Genomic DNA, 17943 nt, shown 5'->3' with positions numbered 1-17943 from the left:
CACCCAAACAAAACAGACCGTAAAAAGAAACAAACAGGAAGAAGAGCTACGTATCAATAAATCAATTCAAAACACACACACACAGTAAAAGTACTCTTGTGCTTATTTTGTTCAATATTTTCCGTTTTCTTTTGATATTGATACCTGTGTACTTTCTTTATATTATTTTTCCTCATATATCAAAGTTTAAACTGTGCATTTTTCCCCGCATGATTTTACAGAGTAGAATAAAATATACAATATACAAAGTATGCATTTACAGACGTATATACAAATACTATCAATTATGCAAATAAACAGCGATTGAGCATACAACACAAAATGGAAAATGAACAAATAAAGTAAATACTAGAAAAATAATAATTAATTAATACTTGTTTTTTATTTTATTTCAAACATTGCAATTATTATTATTATTATTATTATTATTATTATTATTATTATTATTATTATTATTAACACCGTTTTTATATTGACTGGTCATAAAAACAAAAAAATAATTAAGGAAATAATTTATCAGCGACCAAAATGTATTACTATTATTATCATTCTCATTATTAACAGTGCAATGATAATTATTAATTTTGTGAAGTCACGTGTGAGACTACGTCACATCTTTGTCAGTGACTGCGCAGCCATTTTGAGGAGGCTGTGTGTGGACCGTAGAGGTTGTCGTTTGTACTGTCACAGGCTGCTCTGACTAAACTGCCCCCGAAAACGCACAGAAAGCAAACGGACAAACGTTGGGCGACACGTCGTTGAACATGGGTCCTCCGGGAGACAGAACACGCCACGTGTCGACCGACAGAACGGAGGACTTGAGCTGGATTGTCGATTTATCTTGACATGGCATGCAGAGGGGCGAGCCGCTGTGACGACTGAAGAAAAAGCGGAGACAACAAGCGCAACAGAAACACCTCGAAACTTCAGATAGAGCGAAAGGGCAAGATTTTGTTCACTTCCGATTATTCGTCGTCAGGTGGTTGTTTATTGCCTAGTTGTTTTAAATTGTCAACAAATGCTATCGGACACGATCTTGGCAAAATCTCGCGATAGGATGCCTCGCACGAGCAGAGACGGGAGGTGAAGGCTGAGCATGTAAACACGTGGGAAAAAATGACTATAGGTTAGCCAGCTGAACCAACACTTTGGCCTCAATTAAGCCATTCAGTCGCGGGATAAGATGTAGCTGTATTTTAATTTCACTACCAGCTAGTGTTTAAAATTAAATGCCTACATTGGCCTACTAGCTTATCTTAGCTAGTGCGCTAATAACACGCCCACGTCATGACTAGCAGTGGCAGTGCGAGTAATGAGAGGCAGTGATAGCCAAGGAGATGTTAAATTACTGCTCTTTAGGTTTCCCGGTGCCAAGTTCTCCAGGCATCGCTTACCTGCCATGTTTGTCTGTGTCCCCACTACGTCTGTAACAGGCACATAATACAGTCTCGTCAGAGAAACCAACGCACAACGACAGCCATGGAGGAGAGACTATAAAAATCTGTGCATTATTTGTCTGTTTGGTGTAGTACACAATCGCACTAAATAAGGTTTATCACCAGTATGGGGTTTTGTAGTCACCGTCGCATCTGTTAAGTGCATTTATGAATGGAAAGGTAGTCCAACTAGAGTTTCCCTTTCATTTAAATTGATAATTAAGCTCCTTTGTCAATGGCAGGTTGAACGCAAGCGTTTTTGGCTTGAAAGCCATGTCTTAAAAACATGGATTTCTGATCAAGTATCAAAAGTGATGTAGTCTTAGGTGCACAACCACTTCCCTCTACGCTGCCCTTTCACAAAAATTAATTAAAAATGACTTAGTTTTGTGTTTAATTGGTTGTCCTTTTAGATCCTAGCTAGCATTTGGGAGATCTAGCCGTAGAGTTTTAAATGGGGGGTTTTCTGTGTTAAAAATGTGGTAGCTGTTCCATCATTAATCCAGCGTACAAAAGCAAAAGTAGAGCGTAGTTGAAATATACTGCATAAGAGGAGATACTACCATCAAAATCTACCATGGGGGACCCAACTTCACGAAGAAACCAAACAAGAAACCGACTACGAGCTCAACTTCGGAAGAAAAGGGAATCTTTGGCTGATCAGTTTGACTTCAAGATTTATATAGCCTTTGTTTTCAAAGAAAAGGTTTGTCCAGTTTGTCAATGTTGTTTTGTGTATATTTTACAATACATTTTTAACTCTTAAAGCTGATATCCAGAGGATGGAACGAGAGAGAGAAAAAATTCAAAAGCGAGTGATGCCCCTCTCGAACAGCTCCACTTCCTCCCCCTGCCTCTGCCAATCTACCAGAAGCCACGCCTCTACTTTTGTGCACGCGCATCGCGAAACATAACAACAATGTTAAACACGTGTCATATTGTTTTTCACAAGTAAAACACTTATGGTAGTTTGATTAAAACATGTTTACCTGTCCATGAGAAATGTTGCCAAATAAGGTCAGTTCGGAATCCTTTTAAAAGCAGCACGGCCCTCAAACTTTGAAAAGCAGCTCCAATATAAATTCTCTTGTGTTCACAAAGACGTTTATCCGCAAACTTTGTACCCGGACTTTTCTTTTGTTTATTAGTAGAAGCTTTGGAGTTTCGGAGCGCTCCTCCATGATGCTATGTTGCTCAGAGTGATACCTGTTTGCTGTTACACGCGCATTCACTTTGATTGACAGTTACCGCTACAGGAAGTCAAAGCCTATTGGCTGGGCGATCGCGGAGCAATTTGCAATCTGTATAGGATGAAGGCGTTCGTATTTCAAAAGAATGATACATAAACATAGATTTCTCAGAAACTCCAGATATCAGCTTTAAGAAAAACACAAAAGTTAGTTTTTATTTGACCAAAGCCGTTCAATGACTTTAATGTATGTCTGTTGTCTTTGACAAATGCAGAAAAAGAAGTCGGCACTTTTTGAGGTAGCAGAAGTGATGCCAGTGATGACTAACAACTACGAGGAGAACATCCTTCGCGGTGTGCGTGATTCCAGCTATTCTCTTGAGAGTTCCATTGAACTCCTGCAAAAAGATGTTGTGCAACTTCACGCCCCACGATACCAGTCGATGCGAAGGGTAAGACTGAGCAATACAAAGTAGAAAATGTAAAACCCAAGGTATGTCGAGTTAAGGATTGTTTTGTTTTTTTGCTTGTGTTTTTTTGGTAGGATGTGATCGGCTGCACACAGGAAATGGATTTTATCCTCTGGCCGCGCAATGACATTGAGAAGATAGTGTGTCTGCTGTTCTCCAGATGGAAAGGGGCAGATGATGAACCCTTTAGGCCTGTTCAGGTCAGGAAAAACACACCAGAGGGGTTTATAATCTTTGTCAATACAGATAGTCACATTGAAACAACAAGGTCTCATTTAGGAGGTTAAAATGCTGACTGTCATTATTTGTTTTTTCACCCACACATTTATGGATACTGACTCATGACAATTGTTTTTGCAAGTCTGCGTTTGTGACACAAATACAGCCTCTGATTCTGTGTTTCAAAATAATACCAAATTCCATTTCAGGGTTTAAGCATTTCGGCATCACTTTAACACTTTTTCAGTGTGTTTGCATTTCATTGCTTTCTTTTTTTTTTTTTGTTTAGTGCCCGTGGGAAGTATGTCTTGCTATAGAAAAGTGGGAGGTTAAGTAACTTTTTTGGATGTTTACATGGGAGCTTTCATTCCTCTTTAATTCAGAAATAAAGTTAAATCCTCTTTAAACTGACCTTGTAAACACTTAATTCCTAATGCAAATTAGCACCAAGCCGCTGCGGCGCCTCCGCCCGGGACAGGCTGTCCCCAGCCAGACACCGTTCGCCCCCAGCCCTGCTGCCCACAGAGTGATTAGCTCTGGTGCCTCTTAACCCAGCTAACTGTTCTGTGTGATCAAAGCCAGCAAAGGCTCAATTTTATGAAACAATTAACGGTATCATTGCAGTCCAAACAAATCTGATGTTGCACACTTTTGAACCAAGGAGCGGCCATGTTGAAAGTTTCAGCTCTGTCTGTCCCTGAACCCCAAAGATGTTTAGGCCACACACACAGACAGACATTTCATGCTCTATACATAGATATTCTGTTTTAGAATTGTTAACAGACACGAGTACAATAAATATGTACAGTCACTAATACATATATTTACACATATATATATATATATATATATATATATATATATATATATATATATATATATGTAAATGTGATGTTACCTATGTCATTTGTGGTCATGTCATTTAAAGGAAAAAAAGTGGTTTTATTCTTATTAGAAAATGTATATCCACATGCTATTTGAATTCATATTGCAAATAAATGCTGTGTGTGACTCCATTGTTTCCGTACACTCATTGTTCTTACAGGCCAAGTTTGAATTTCATCATGGGGACTATGAGAAGCAGTGCTTGCACGCTTTGGGTCGTAAAGACAAGGCTGGAATGGTCATGAACAACCCAACTCAGTCTGTTTTTCTTTTCATGGATAAACAGCACTTACAGGTAAAAGGTTTGGTTTTTGTTTCATTGTGATTTGATAATGGTAAAAAGTATGAATTACTTCTGCAGCTTCTGTGTAATCTCTTAATTTCCATCACTTGCAGACTCCCAAAACCAAGGCAACTGTTTTCAAGCTGTGCAGCCTCTGCCTGTACCTGCCCCAGGACCAGCTCACCTGCTGGGGTGTTGGAGACATCGAGGATCACCTTCGCCCGTACATGCCTGACTAAGGCTTTGCTCCACCGAGCCTCGCTGGGGGGGAAGAAGAAAAAAATCCCTCCTGCCTAGAGAAGCAAATTGATGCACTCATCTCTACTTTTTCCTTTTAAACTTGTGTGAACCTGTGCTTGGATCTTTTTTGTTCCCCACATCTTTCTCCCCCTCCCTGACCTTGGTTCACTTCATTCCTCCGCCCTCACACTTTCCTAGTGTTTCAGCTCTGTTCTTTGCCATTTTTTTGGAATGCCCCCTTACTTTTATTTGAGCTCCTTCTCATTCCTTCCTTCTCACCCACCTACTTTTTTTTTGTTCATTTGAACCTGCACAAACATGGATTTTGAGGTGTTGGTTGTCCTCTTGGAGCAGCACTGTCAGCAGCACTGGTCATTGAAGGAACTCTTTATGTTGCATCAAAAACAGGAGCAAACCACACAGGTGTTCATAGTTGTTCTCAGATGGACGTGTTGGTATATCCTTGTTGGCATAAGAAAGGATTGTTGAAGCTTGTTTATCATTTTCTAGAGCAACTTTACACAGTTTCGTGACCAAGGACAGGTGTGAAGAGGTGTTTGAACACCTGCATAAGCGGAGACGACAAAAATGACTATTCATATAGTCTAGGTAATGCTTCTTCGTGTAAAACCGCCTTAGTTATTTTTTTGCTGGACTTTGGAAAATGTAATTTGCTTTCCTCTGAAACATGCTAGGCAGGCCTTTGGGGCGTAGTACACCAAGAGGAGATATGCTGGCTAGATGCTGAAGGTCATGTTCACAGTCCAAGATGTTATGCACTATTCATCTAAGCTACTGATGTTTTATGTTTGGGGGTGTTTTATGGGAAGTGCGCTAGTGAGAAACTTGAATGAGAGATTTACTGTTTAAAGCACCTAACAATTTTGCTAAACAGCTAACTGATTTGTGTTTAATCTGACCTTTAGTATAAATGAACATAATTAGCTGCCATTCTAATCAGATTTAATGTTAGGTTTTTTGCTGGCTTGCTTGTCACATGCAAAACACACTATGTATATCACTTTTGCTCCTTGTTGGTTTAATGTCTTTAAAGGGGTAAGAGATGGGTAACTTCTAGGTGTGGTTTTTTTTTTTTCCTGTTGGTTTTCAAATCAATACTGCTGAGCATATCCCAATACAGTGCAAAATTCTGAAAGCATTAAACTGTTGTCCTTGTGTTTTATTGCTTCTGCACAAATGAATACACACTTGATAACAAAACACAGTAACAGTTGTCAAGATTGTCCTGAACTAACCAGTGAGAATGAAAACAGCCAAAAAACTTTAATATTCATGAGAATTATATACAGTTAAATGTTCTTTCACCAGAAACAAACTGACTTCTTTCAATAAAGGCACATGGATTAGGAGGATTAGCTGCTGCCCAGATGTTTAGTGTGTCGTCCTTGTGCTATAAGCTTCCCTGTGGCTTTGCTGGTGAGATCCACTGTGGCAAACGCCAACGTCCTTCCCTGTTTTAGGACGTGAGCAGTGATGAGGACATCCTCCCCCATCTTAGCAGCATTCAAGTAGCTGGAAAAAGCAATTCAGGGAGAGGAAATGGTTGAGATTGTGTAACATGTTATAAATACAGGACCAACGGGCTGTGTCACAATCTCTTGGCAACAAAGACTTGAGTATGAACGCCTCTATCCAAGCCTTGTATGGCCTTAAACTCTTCGGAAAAAGTAGCTGCAAAATAAAGAACAAACTCCAAGCAAAATCATCATTAGTACATGTTTATCTCAGGTGCTACACCACACCTTAAGATTCTACTGCTTCTAACATCAATACAATACGTTCATTTGGTCCATTATATGGACTCAACCATCCCTTTTACAATAAAAGACCTGAGCTAGTGGTTTATTTATCTGACAGGGACATTGCACAATAAATGTATTGCACAGATTAGATAGCTACAAGTGATGAAGAAATCAAAACTTTCTAAACCAACAAATCAATATAAAGCAACTGGGTTAAAATAAACTACACCTCAAAGCACCTTCAATTATATAAGTATTGTATTACAATTTGAAAAATGTTAATCCGATCTTTGCTTTTGGAAATTTTAATTGATTCATATTGGTCAATAATGAAATCACAATTAGCAATTTTTTTTTACACTACCCCTATAATCCTATGAAACAAAATACTGTAAAATTTTGTGTATAAATCGGTTGATTTCAACATCTATTTTTTAAGCTTCAATTACCATTTTTTTTTTTTCATTAGTCAAAGTCTAGTTATTGTTACTTAAAAAGTATATTCGACGAAAACAATGACGAAAATCCTTTATCAACAAAAACATATTTTACTTTAAAAGCTACTGATCTGATCCGTCTGAACAGTCCAGCTCCGTGCACTTACGTGATGTTCATGTCCACACTGACCCCCGGAGCCCCCCTCTCACTGTACATGATGGCCATGGTGGAGATGACGTCCACCAGAGTGGCTGTCAGCCCGCCGTGCAGCGTCCCTCCTCGGTTCGTGTGCTCCTCCTCCACCCGCAGCCCACACACCACCTTACCGGGACAGGCGGATACCAGTTCCACCTGAAGCCCACACGGCAGGTGGAGGTTACAGGAACTCTGAAATATGGCTTTAATAACAAACATACCGCTAACGTGAGCACGTATTTTTTACCTTATTCAACACTCGGTCGAAGCCTGGGGTATCTACCATAGCTCTCATCACATGTTTGAGTGAGTTTAGTGTTAGTGAAGCCATTTTTGAGGCTCACTTGGATCAATGTCAACCTGTTTACCTGAAGGCGGAAATAACTGCTACCGATAAACTGTCCGGGGAGAAACTGTAGTCGTTTGCAGTTCAGATCCAGATCGATCATTATTTTCTAATTTTCTTTAATAAAAATATATTTTAGTTATCAATGGGATATCAAATATACATGTTATATACATTTTTTTTCTTCTTCACCAAATCAGTACATTACATGACATTTTACTGAATCCACACGACAATTTATCCAGTGGGTCAGCCTTTTGTCGGACGTATTTGACTGGAACACCACCAAGGCTGATGCTGAGCTTACACACGCTCAGTGACTCACCGACCGAACGGTTTATGGTTAGTAACTGAATGCTTGCACTGCAGCTGTTAACTGATGGCCTCCAGCTCCGGTTCCGGTTCCTCGGTGGAGGTCCGGGCCCGTCTGTGTGAGGAGTTTGCCGGTGTGGCAGGAACCGACGGTGCCGTGGCTCAGTGTTACCTGGCTGACAACGACTGGGACATGGAGGTAATGACTACAGACAGGCTGTGTCCGAGTAGTCCCTCCTATCTCCTTTCCTATCCACTGTTCCTTCATTTGTGGAAGTGTTTAAGTAAGTGGTGGCCATGATAAAGAGTGTCCAAGTTCTATTTAAGCACAGGAAAAGTGGTTTGATTTGTAATTTTATGTGCGCGCAGCAGCCTCCGTGTGGCTGCTGTAAGTGACACTGAGTTGTTGCTGCTGCTGAGATTTGTGCACATAGAGAGAGAGAGAAGCGCTGCAGTAATATGCTTTTAACAGAGCATGTTATATTACTGTGGTGTTATTGTCGGACAAACGTTAGCTTGTTAGCTCCTCTGAGGGAGGGACTTTGAAAAGTTTGGAGGCAGGGCAAGAGAGCAGCGGGGAGGGAGGGGAAGAGAGGGAACTGAAAGTTGCAGACTGCACCTTTAAAGGGGACATATGCTAAATCCACTTTTTTAGCCCTTAAATGCATTTTGTTGTATCTTTAGAGTGTTTAGAAGTACAGAAAAGTTCAAATTAGTCTCTTCAGGTGCTCCATTGATATCTTTATATTCTGTTTTGGTCATATTTTTCAATCTGTTTTGATTCTCTATTACGTTTTTTGAACAATAACGTCACAGTATTTGCAGCGGAACTGCCAAATTAGGACATCGACTCCAGGCCTCACACTTCGAGCAATCCGCCATTTTTATTTTGTAGTCCAAGCTCAAGGATGCCGAAGTTACGAGAGGATACGTCAACATGTTCGGTTGTTGGATCTAGTAACCCACACTGTTATTAAAATTATATTCTGTGTTTTAAATAATCACAAAGGTTCACATTGATTAGCACTGTTTTATGATCTTTCAGAGTCCAAGGCAATGGTTGAAAAACACTTTATGTAACGCCTTTTATAACACCTGAAACCACAACTGTTTGCACTTCTCACTTATATCTAGATGTGGTATAAGCATGTTTTGTATTCATTGACTAGTCACTGTTGGAACCTAATCATGATTCATTTATGACTCTGGGGAAAAATCCACAAATCGAAGGATGTCTACCTGGTATATAATCACGATGTAGAACTCGTATGTTAGGACAAACTTTGTGACACCAAATCAGGTTGTATTCTTTTGTCCTCCTTGATTTACCAGTTAATAAATCAAGTCATTATTGCAACTAAGAAGGCATATCTCTCATTTTTCCTCTGTGTGACTCTTTTTGGTTTTTAAGGCACCACCTTAAAATAATTCCAGTAACACACACGCTTCATTACATCGTCTCCCAGCATCAGAACCTTTTCGAAGTGCCTGGTTGAGTTTTATTTTTCACGGAAATGTACCCACATCTGTGGGTAGGGTCATTTTTGTGTGCGCGCAGCACTTCAAGGATGACTGCTTCGCCAGTATAAAGAACGATTTGCCGAAAGACTTTGTCTGATTGAGGGTTCAATTCCTTCTATCTTTGGAGACGACGAACAGAGCACTTCGGTAAGCTGTAAATAACGCTAAAAAGTGTGATGATAAGACGTCCCTGTCATTGTTTTGCTAGCATTAGCAGTTGCACCGTCTTCAGACTTCATATGTTAGCGCTGTGTGCTCGTTTTAGATCCTTGATGATATGGCCTACGTGATTTAATTTAAGTCAAGTTTTCATTAGTCATTTCATTTTGCCGTTTTTGTCTCCGAAAAGACTGTATTAAAATGCAGTTTGTGACGTTAGCTTGGCGCTAGCGTTAGCTCACTTGTTAGAGTTCTGCAGGTTCATCATCTTCATTTTCATCTCGCTTCGCCGGGTCAGACTCTGTCTTGAACATGTAAGGCTGGATGGACAAGTCTTCTGTTGTTGACATTTTGTAAATATAAGCATTTTCTGCGCCACTAGGCAATCGTATCTCTTCTATCAAACTACAAAAATGGCCGAACAGGGTGTCATCTCTGCAACCTGGAGAGGGGGCGGGGTATGAAGTGTCTCATTTGCATTTAAAGAGACCGCACCAAAACGAGCTGCTCTCAGGAGCACATCAGAAAAGGGGCTTGTGGAGCTATAATAATGAGGAATTCAGACCCAAGCATTGCAGTGCCGCTTTATATAGACCACAACTGTATGATTTATATGTAAAAAGGAAGTATTTAAAAGCATGATATGTCTACTTTAAGGAACAGTGGATAAGAAAGAAGGGACTATTCGGACGCAGCCACAGTCCTGTTCAGGTCTCAGCACAGCTGCAGGTGATTGCTCTCATTAGCTCAACACCTGTGGCTGTAATTTCATTAATAATAGTATTTTCTGCATTGCTACTGATCCGGTGTAAACGTGTAAGTAGAGCACAAATAACTTTTTATTTTTATTAAAGTGGAAAACCATGTTTAAAAAAAATGGTACTGATTTAAAACTCGAAGTACTTGGGAAAAGTTACAAAGTTGAAAAGTTAAATTTGATTTCAATGAATGAAAGGTTGTCTAATTTGTTGTACTGTGTATTTTCCTTTTGAGGTTTTTCACCTAAGCTGATGCACCAACCTACAGACAATACTTTAAATAAAAAGAAAGAAGAAACTGAAGGTCTGGTTCTTTGAGTCAAGTCCAGGAAACACCATCGAGAAAAGAGGAGTTCCTCTCAAGTCAGGAACAGCACAAAATTAAGATTGACTTGACAACTTTAACATTGTTCCCTAGTTGTCATTATCAGTTGATTTTGTTACCAATTCTTATGTCATTTAGAGGACTAATAATAATAATAATAATACATAGAAAAATAAATACAATAACATCACAAGTTGTGACATAAAATGAGTCTGAGGGCCGTATGTTGCCCCCTGGCCACCAGTTGTGTGGTGTAATCGTTATGTGTTGCTACTCTCCACGGGAAAGTCCCACCCTTTACTGATTTTAAACCCAAACAAACCCAAACTCAAACTGATCTTAAAATAAAATTTCTCTTGTGTTTAGAAAGCTTTGAACTCCTTCTTTGAGGCCGACATGGAGAGGGTGTTTGAAGTTGATATGATTGAAGAATCACCACAGGAAGACGCCAAGAAACCCGAAACAAAAAGGCAAAGGGTTGAGGAGAAAGCTTCAGAAACCTGGTCAGTCAGGCTTCAGCACAATAATAAAATATAATAAAATTACTGATTTGTGTCAGAAATGTCTTTTTCTTGCCATAATTTTGCTCCTTTTAATGCATTTTTGCTACATTACTCCCATTTCTGCCACTTCTCCATCAAATTTCAATGCCTTTTCTGCACATTTTTTCCAATTTCAAGACTTTTTCATTACTTATAAACCTTTTCTATCACTTTTCCACCTAATGTCTCATCTGTTGACCCCTTATTGTCACTTTTAACCTCTTTTCACCATATTTTAAGCTTATTTTTGCCAATTTAACTACATTCATGATTTGTCATGTCCATTATTTGCCAGTTTTAACTATTTTTTTTCCCCAATATTGACACTTTTAACCCTTTTTTTAAACCACTTTTTCTGTCTTCTTTGGCCACTCTAATTTGCAACTTTTAACCAATTTCTGTGGTTTTCTAAATCCCATTTCTACCATTTTTGGTCACTTTTAACCCATTTTATTTCTGATTAAAACAATGATTTTCATCTCTAAGATGACTATATACCATGGCCCAAATAATAATACACTTTCTGGATAGCAGTGGATATTATTCAGATAAATAGATAAATGTGGTTATCACAGATTCATAGAACAATGGACCATCATTTTGCTGACTTTATGGATGGACCCCCACAAAGCTCTCCCCATTATTCCCCCATATAGATGGCCCTGTCTACACATGATTGTTCTTCAATGTTCATGTCTGTGTTCAACCACCTTCAGGTACAGTGGGGGGTCCCCGGTTTCTGGCACTTTTATTTTGGTGGTTTTGAGAACCACTGCTATAAATAACTTAAGCCTTTGGAAAATAAGCCTGAAACCTTGTTTTACAACAGTTATCAGTGCTTTTGATAGTGAGTAAAATCATTTTTCATGCAGTAAATAACCTTCTGATTCTTTGTCATGTGTTAAACTCTCAGCATAGATTTAACCAAAGGCAGCCCGACTCCAAAGAAAACGTCAGCAGAGGAAGATGACGGCAAACTGAACCTGATATCCTGGAACGTGGATGGGCTCGATACGGACAACATACAAGAACGTGCCAGAGGACTGTGCTCCTTCTTAGCCTTGTAGGTTGCTCAACCCTTACAGGCACAATTCAGTATTTATTACCTGTTTCCAGTGACACACGCTGCTCTTCTTCCAGATACACTCCTGATGTGGTCTTCCTGCAGGAGCTCATTCCCCCTTACATAGAGTACTTAAGGAAACGGGCTGTCAGCTATCAGATCATTGAAGGTGCACTGTATGCAGCGAATTGTTTGCTCTTTGATACATGTAGAAGATAGAAGCCTGATGTAGGTTTGCTTAGATACAGTTGTGAACTTTACCACAAAAATTGGCAGAAACCAGATTTTGATGTAAAATGAAAAAATGGATGTATAAAACCTGTTTCAAAAAGAGTTATTCTGATTGTAAGTGCCGCACTGTATAAGTAATCAGTTCTGGTGCTGCCAGGTGGAGAGGATGGTTACTTCACAGGCATAATGCTGAAGAAGTCCCGGATGAAGTTTGTGGAGAGTGAGATAGTTGAATACCCCACCACTAAAATGATGCGGAATCTGCTTGTTGCCCAGGTTTGTGCGCAGTAGCCAGTTGCTAATGTGTTCATTAGCAAACCTGGTGATAACTCTCTTTGTGTGAAATCAGGTGACCTTCAAAGGGCACAAGCTGTGTCTGATGACGTCACACCTGGAGAGCTGTAAGGCCCACAGCGAGGAGCGGATGAAGCAGCTTCGTGTGTTGGTGCAGAGGATGAGGGAGGCGCCTGATGATGTCACTGTTGTGTTTGGAGGGGACACAAACCTGAGGGATCCTGAGGTTGGTGGGGGTTTCTTTTCCTTTTGGTTGAAAGTCAATCTTGGACTTTGGGTATTTGAGGATCCTGTACATTTCTCAGAAAGGAGGTTTAGAATCGGGGTCCACCGATTGCAATTTCCTGACCAATCACCGATCTCTAAAAAGTATCACCCCCCCATCCCCCCGATTCCGCATACACCTTGAATGTTTCAATCTTATTTTATTGTAAAACATTGAACAATACCTGTAAAACAATACACACTTGTTGCTTTAACTGCACATGAGTTAGTTTCATTTTTCATATTTTAAAAACAAACACAACCTTGTGCTACAGGTTACACTGCAGACCTGTTTTAAGCTCTTTACCCCCCCCAAAAATATAAAGTGCACGGCAGTATTTTGGTTTTACAAATTAAGAAAATCACAAGGTTGAGGTAAATGATAAAATAATAATAATCAGTCAATCATCTTACAGCAGAAGAGGACAGTGGCTGACTTTAAGACTTTTGCGGAGGTAGAAAAGATCGGCGGAAAAAATCGGTTTCATATGCAAGGATGGGCCGATCCCCCAAAATGAAGGAAATGGGCACCAATCGATCGGCCCCATCCTTAGTTCAGAAGCATGTTTGAGATCGCAAATATTACACACAAAATATAGAATGAGCTTGAAGTGCTGAAAGAACATTATTAAAAATTCATCTTCCTGGACTGTAATAATTTAAAAAAAAATATATGTTTGTAGTTAAAAGTATCTTTGAACACTGGGGTGAAAAACTAATTTCAGTTTTTCATCAAAATAACAATTTTAGAATATTGTACGCATATTTAAAAAAAAGAGGAATTGAGGTGGCTGCAATAATTTTTTACCTGACACTATGTATAAGCATGCACTGTACCATTGGTACTATGGAGTCTCTCCTTCCTCTTCTGGAAACAGTATTTATTGGTTTCTAGAAAGCATCAGGTCGATGCTGCAATCACGACTCACACAAGTTTGGCTCAGCAGTGCTTTGTGCCCCGGCTCTTCTCTCAGGTGGCTAAAGTTGGCCTTCCGTCCTCCGTCTGTGACGTGTGGGAGCGGCTGGGCAAACAGGAGCACTGCCGCTACACGTGGGACACCAAAAACAACACCAACAAGAGCATGCGTTATGTCAGCCGCTGTCGCTTTGACCGGATCTACTTTCGACCCGCCACCAAGGAGGGCGCCCAACGTCTGGCTCCTGATCACATGACACTTATTGGACTGGAGAAGCTGGACTGTGGTCGTTTCATCAGTGACCACTGGGGAATTTACTTCAGCTTCTCTGAGGAGAAATGATCCAACTGAGCAGAAAGATGTTATGTTTCCAACAGCTGAGCTAATTAAAGGACCAGAAAACTTAACTGAAGGTAATGTTTGATTTTTGAGGGATCTGTTTTAAGTGAAGAATGTGCGGTAGATTTGGAAAAAATCTGTTAACTGGATTAATAAATGTCTTTTTTACTTGAAGTATTTTGTTTTTTATTGTGCAGAAACTTGAATGTTTGGTAAACTTTTGTGAATAAAGCTGTAGTCACATCAGGTGTAGCTGCAGTTATGTAATCTGTAGTGTACATGTGTGTAATGTCTGTACTACCAGTAGATGGCAGTAAAGAGCTACAGTATATCTGTCAATAATCTGGATTTGTAGATAAATCGGCACTAAAAGTTAAATCATTTAAATGAAATTGAATACTTTATTTGAAAATAAGACAGTTTGAGTGGGTAGCAGTTTATTGATATTACAATTCAGCCTCTTATTGGCAGTTAAACCTGTTATTATGAATTGTTATATTTTTATTTTTTTCAGATAGTCATTGTTATCCTAGCAGTACAGAATATGAATATATTCTGTTATTGTTTAATTTTGCCTTTGAGTGCTGATATATTTGGTGTTGCAGTGATTAGTAACAGAGTAACAGTTAAAGTTCAAACCCTGTGTCTATTTACTGCATTGTGGCAACTTGCGTTAGATGTGTATAATTCTTGGCACAAGGTGCTTTCTAATAGTATCTTAAAAAGAAAAAAAAAAAAACCCAAAGAAGGTATAAAAACACAATCTGTACTATACAGGTGCCGCAGAGGTTAGAGGCACGTTGGGTGATAAATTATACAGGTGAGTGAGACATAACTTATGCATCATTTCTTCTTGAATTCTTACCATCATCAAAAAAAACCTGATAATCTGGTTTTTCTATGTCGTAACTTTAAAGTTTTCAGTTTCCAGGTGTAGTGACACTTAACCAGACTCAAAGAGAGCTGAGTTTGGACCGTGCGCTTTACGGTCTCCCAAGCAGCAAAGATTTCTCAGAAATCAGAGTTTATTTGATTCCCAGGCTGCCCCCATTGTCGACATTGTAATGGGAACACTCTGTGAAGGCGATTAGTGGAAGGTCACAGACGGGATGAAGGTAGCAGCTGTCTGAGCTGAGAAGGTGGTCATGTGATCCATCCCTCCTGCCAGAGGCCTCTCAGTGTTGCCCCTTTGGATTCTTCTTTTTTTGAATCTATCCCTTTCTCTGCTGTCAGGCACCAAAAGCCTCAGTGTTGTCATTTTGAAGCTTTTCCTCCAGAAGCATAGCCCTGAGTGAGGCTTTATTTGAAGACCTGTCTAAACGAATGTTCTTGGTTCTGTGCAGATGTCCATGTGCTGCTGGGGCAGCTTTGGGACTAGTTCTCTGAGCCGTGGTTGGACAATGAGTCCGACGTGGGTCTTAAACAGTGATTATATGAAGGACTGCGGACCGAACATCCTGTTTACACATGAGACGTAGTGATGAACTGGTGCAGTTTGATTGATGGACGTTGGCTGGGCTCTTTTAAGGTGTTTTTGTTTCTGTTGAGCTTCAGATGGCTGCAGGGATCTTGTCCACAGAATAAAAGTAGTACAAGGACAATGCTTCAACAGAGCTGTTCTCTCGAGGTACCCACTTCCCTCTGAGCTGATAAGTTCATCACAGACAAGGGGAAGCCAAGCCCAGGAGGTGCTTTGGTCTGTATCACCACCACCACATCCATCACTGCCTCACTTCCAACTCATTGTGACAACTCGCCCCGAAAGCCAGGATTATTTCTGGCTGCTGCAGCTTTTGAGTGTTTGTACTTATTTGGGTGTTTGCAAGAAAGGTGAAACCTCGTGCAGCTTTTTTACACTTCCTCCTGTAACGTCTGACAGTCCGACTAAGAGAATTTTTTTTGCTGAGATTATTTTATAAAAGGCTACTAAGTAGAGGTGGTGACCTGACATGTTGGCTGAATGGAAGATGGGATGGAAGGTATATCAAAATTCAAGAAATATTGGGTTTTCTATTTTGGTGATATAGAAAATTATAATGCTGCCTATATTGATTTATATATATTTTTTATAGCATATTATTTCCCGCCAGAAAGTGTGAAGTGGGATATAAGTTTGAGCTCCGTCCGTCGAGTTAAAGGGGACAGCTTTTCTCAGAAACCGTTTACGAAAGGATAACCAAATTTGGTGTGTGGCTTCAGGGTATCAATACGTTGATGGAATTCGAAAATGAGAAGTGCGCAATTATTTCTTCCGGAGTTATTGCCCTTGTGCCATTTTTATTTATTTGTTTACTCTGTTTTAGGTATCTTTAAATGGGACAGCTTTTCTTAGAAAACGTTAAAGATAGTAATTTTCTCATGTATACATCAAAGTTAGATTTAGGACATTTAGGAAAAGGTTGAGTTATAATGATAACCGATCTGGCGGGGGATGTTGATGACTGTCTTTTTGCTTTGCATTGAAATACTCGTTTTAGGGCTCGCTGCTTTTACTACTTCTCATAACAGCATGAAAAGTTCACTTAAATGGATTTCTGAGTGCTACTTAACCCAGACCTTCCCCTAAACAAGCCACACTACAAAAGTTACTCACACATTCTGTCCCTTATAGGAGCAAAAGACAAAAATGGAACATATTGTGCAGCCGTTTGTATTAATAAATGTGCCTATGTGGCATTTTGCATCAGCAAATTTAACCCAGAATTGGCTTTCTGGTCATACTTAATTTGAATTAAAATAATTTTATATCAACATTTTGGTCCATATCGCCCAATCCTAATGGCAGTAGGATTTTCAGTATGTAACTCTGGATTCCTGGTTTGTTAGAAAGCTGTGTTCAGTTCTGACCTTTACCAACATCTGTTTTCTACATCTGCTATATTCATACTGAGGCCGCTGAAGCTCAGACGTTTTTTCAGACAGTGGGTGCAATAAAAACCTGAAAACCCAAAATAAATCCATGATTCTAGTGGCATGTGCACCACACAAGTAAAAAAAATGTGTCCATCACGTCCGTGTGTGCCGTCATGAGCTCCAGCATTACTAATCCAGATTAGGATAATAGTTTAATAGAAATAAAGACAAAGTCTGTACAAGTTGTAACAAATCAGAATGTTTTATTTCTCATCATAAATAACACTGAACAAGCATCGTACAGTGAACATTTATACACTGTAAAACTCTGTATCACAAAATACAGTATATGTGTAATGCACTTGATACAGAGGAGTGTAGCGTTTCATAGCAACAGTCGACTCGTGACCTCAACTCGACCCAGTTTGAGTCACCGCGCTTCATCATCTCCGTAACTGCCCAGGTGTGCAGCGACATCTCAGACTCCTGCAGGCGTCTATGAAACACACTCTCCTCAGGAATCAGTTGTTGCATAACTATATCTATGTTAAGAAGAGCCCACTGAGGAGGAACCAAAGCCTTTTGTGTAAAACAGACTTTTTTTTTTTTTTTTTCCACCCCCAAGCTGAGGGGGTTCAAACATCAAACATGTCCACATTAGCCAATCAAGGTTTCCACTCCTCTTTCCTCATTTTTGCATCTAATTAAATGTAACGGTCAATCCCTTTCCGTCTCAGAGCAGAGCAGCATCTTGAATCGCACTTTGTTTTCGTAAGTCACGTAAAGCAGAAAGTCTGGTCATACCATCAAATCAGAAGTTGGTGAGGACAGTGAGCAGATGTGTTGTTTCCACCACCGTGTAATACAAAAAAACAAAAACCCATCTCTATGTAAACAATCA

At 39.7% G+C, this 17943-nt stretch overlaps 3 protein-coding genes across 4 annotated transcripts; 2 read left to right on the top strand and 1 right to left on the bottom strand.

Annotated features, from left to right (window-relative positions):
- The first annotated feature begins 610 nt into the window (after positions 1 to 610).
- c11h6orf62 (chromosome 11 C6orf62 homolog) lies at positions 611 to 5886 on the top strand. The gene is made up of 5 exons (XM_028461661.1): positions 611 to 2142; positions 2901 to 3077; positions 3170 to 3295; positions 4360 to 4494; positions 4596 to 5886. Exons 1-5 carry the CDS (start codon positions 2014 to 2016, stop codon positions 4719 to 4721), a joined length of 693 nt encoding a protein of 230 aa, XP_028317462.1. The 5' UTR covers positions 611 to 2013; the 3' UTR covers positions 4722 to 5886.
- acot13 (acyl-CoA thioesterase 13) lies at positions 5885 to 7526 on the bottom strand. The gene is made up of 3 exons (XM_028461662.1): positions 7366 to 7526; positions 7090 to 7274; positions 5885 to 6255 (listed from the first exon to the last, which is right to left on the bottom strand). The coding sequence occupies exons 1-3, from the start codon at positions 7447 to 7449 to the stop codon at positions 6096 to 6098; spliced, it is 429 nt and encodes a 142-aa protein (XP_028317463.1). The 5' UTR covers positions 7450 to 7526; the 3' UTR covers positions 5885 to 6095.
- On the top strand, positions 7270 to 14363 carry tdp2b (tyrosyl-DNA phosphodiesterase 2b). Of its 2 annotated transcripts, none has more exons than XM_028461659.1 (7): positions 7270 to 7975; positions 10906 to 11042; positions 11995 to 12144; positions 12222 to 12313; positions 12533 to 12651; positions 12725 to 12895; positions 13908 to 14363. In XM_028461659.1, the coding sequence occupies exons 1-7, from the start codon at positions 7844 to 7846 to the stop codon at positions 14190 to 14192; spliced, it is 1086 nt and encodes a 361-aa protein (XP_028317460.1). In that variant the 5' UTR covers positions 7270 to 7843; the 3' UTR covers positions 14193 to 14363. The 2 variants fall into 2 exon arrangements, with proteins under 2 accessions (XP_028317460.1, XP_028317461.1); XM_028461660.1 differs by having other exon boundaries at positions 7939 to 8060.
- The last annotated feature ends 3580 nt before the right edge of the window (positions 14364 to 17943 follow it).

The sequence above is a fragment of the Gouania willdenowi genome, chromosome 11, assembly GCF_900634775.1.
Source record: "Gouania willdenowi chromosome 11, fGouWil2.1, whole genome shotgun sequence".
Taxonomy (NCBI): Eukaryota; Metazoa; Chordata; class Actinopteri; order Blenniiformes; family Gobiesocidae; genus Gouania; species Gouania willdenowi.
Note: the sequence above shows the minus strand (reverse complement) of the source record. Positions and strands in the feature narration are given on the sequence as shown.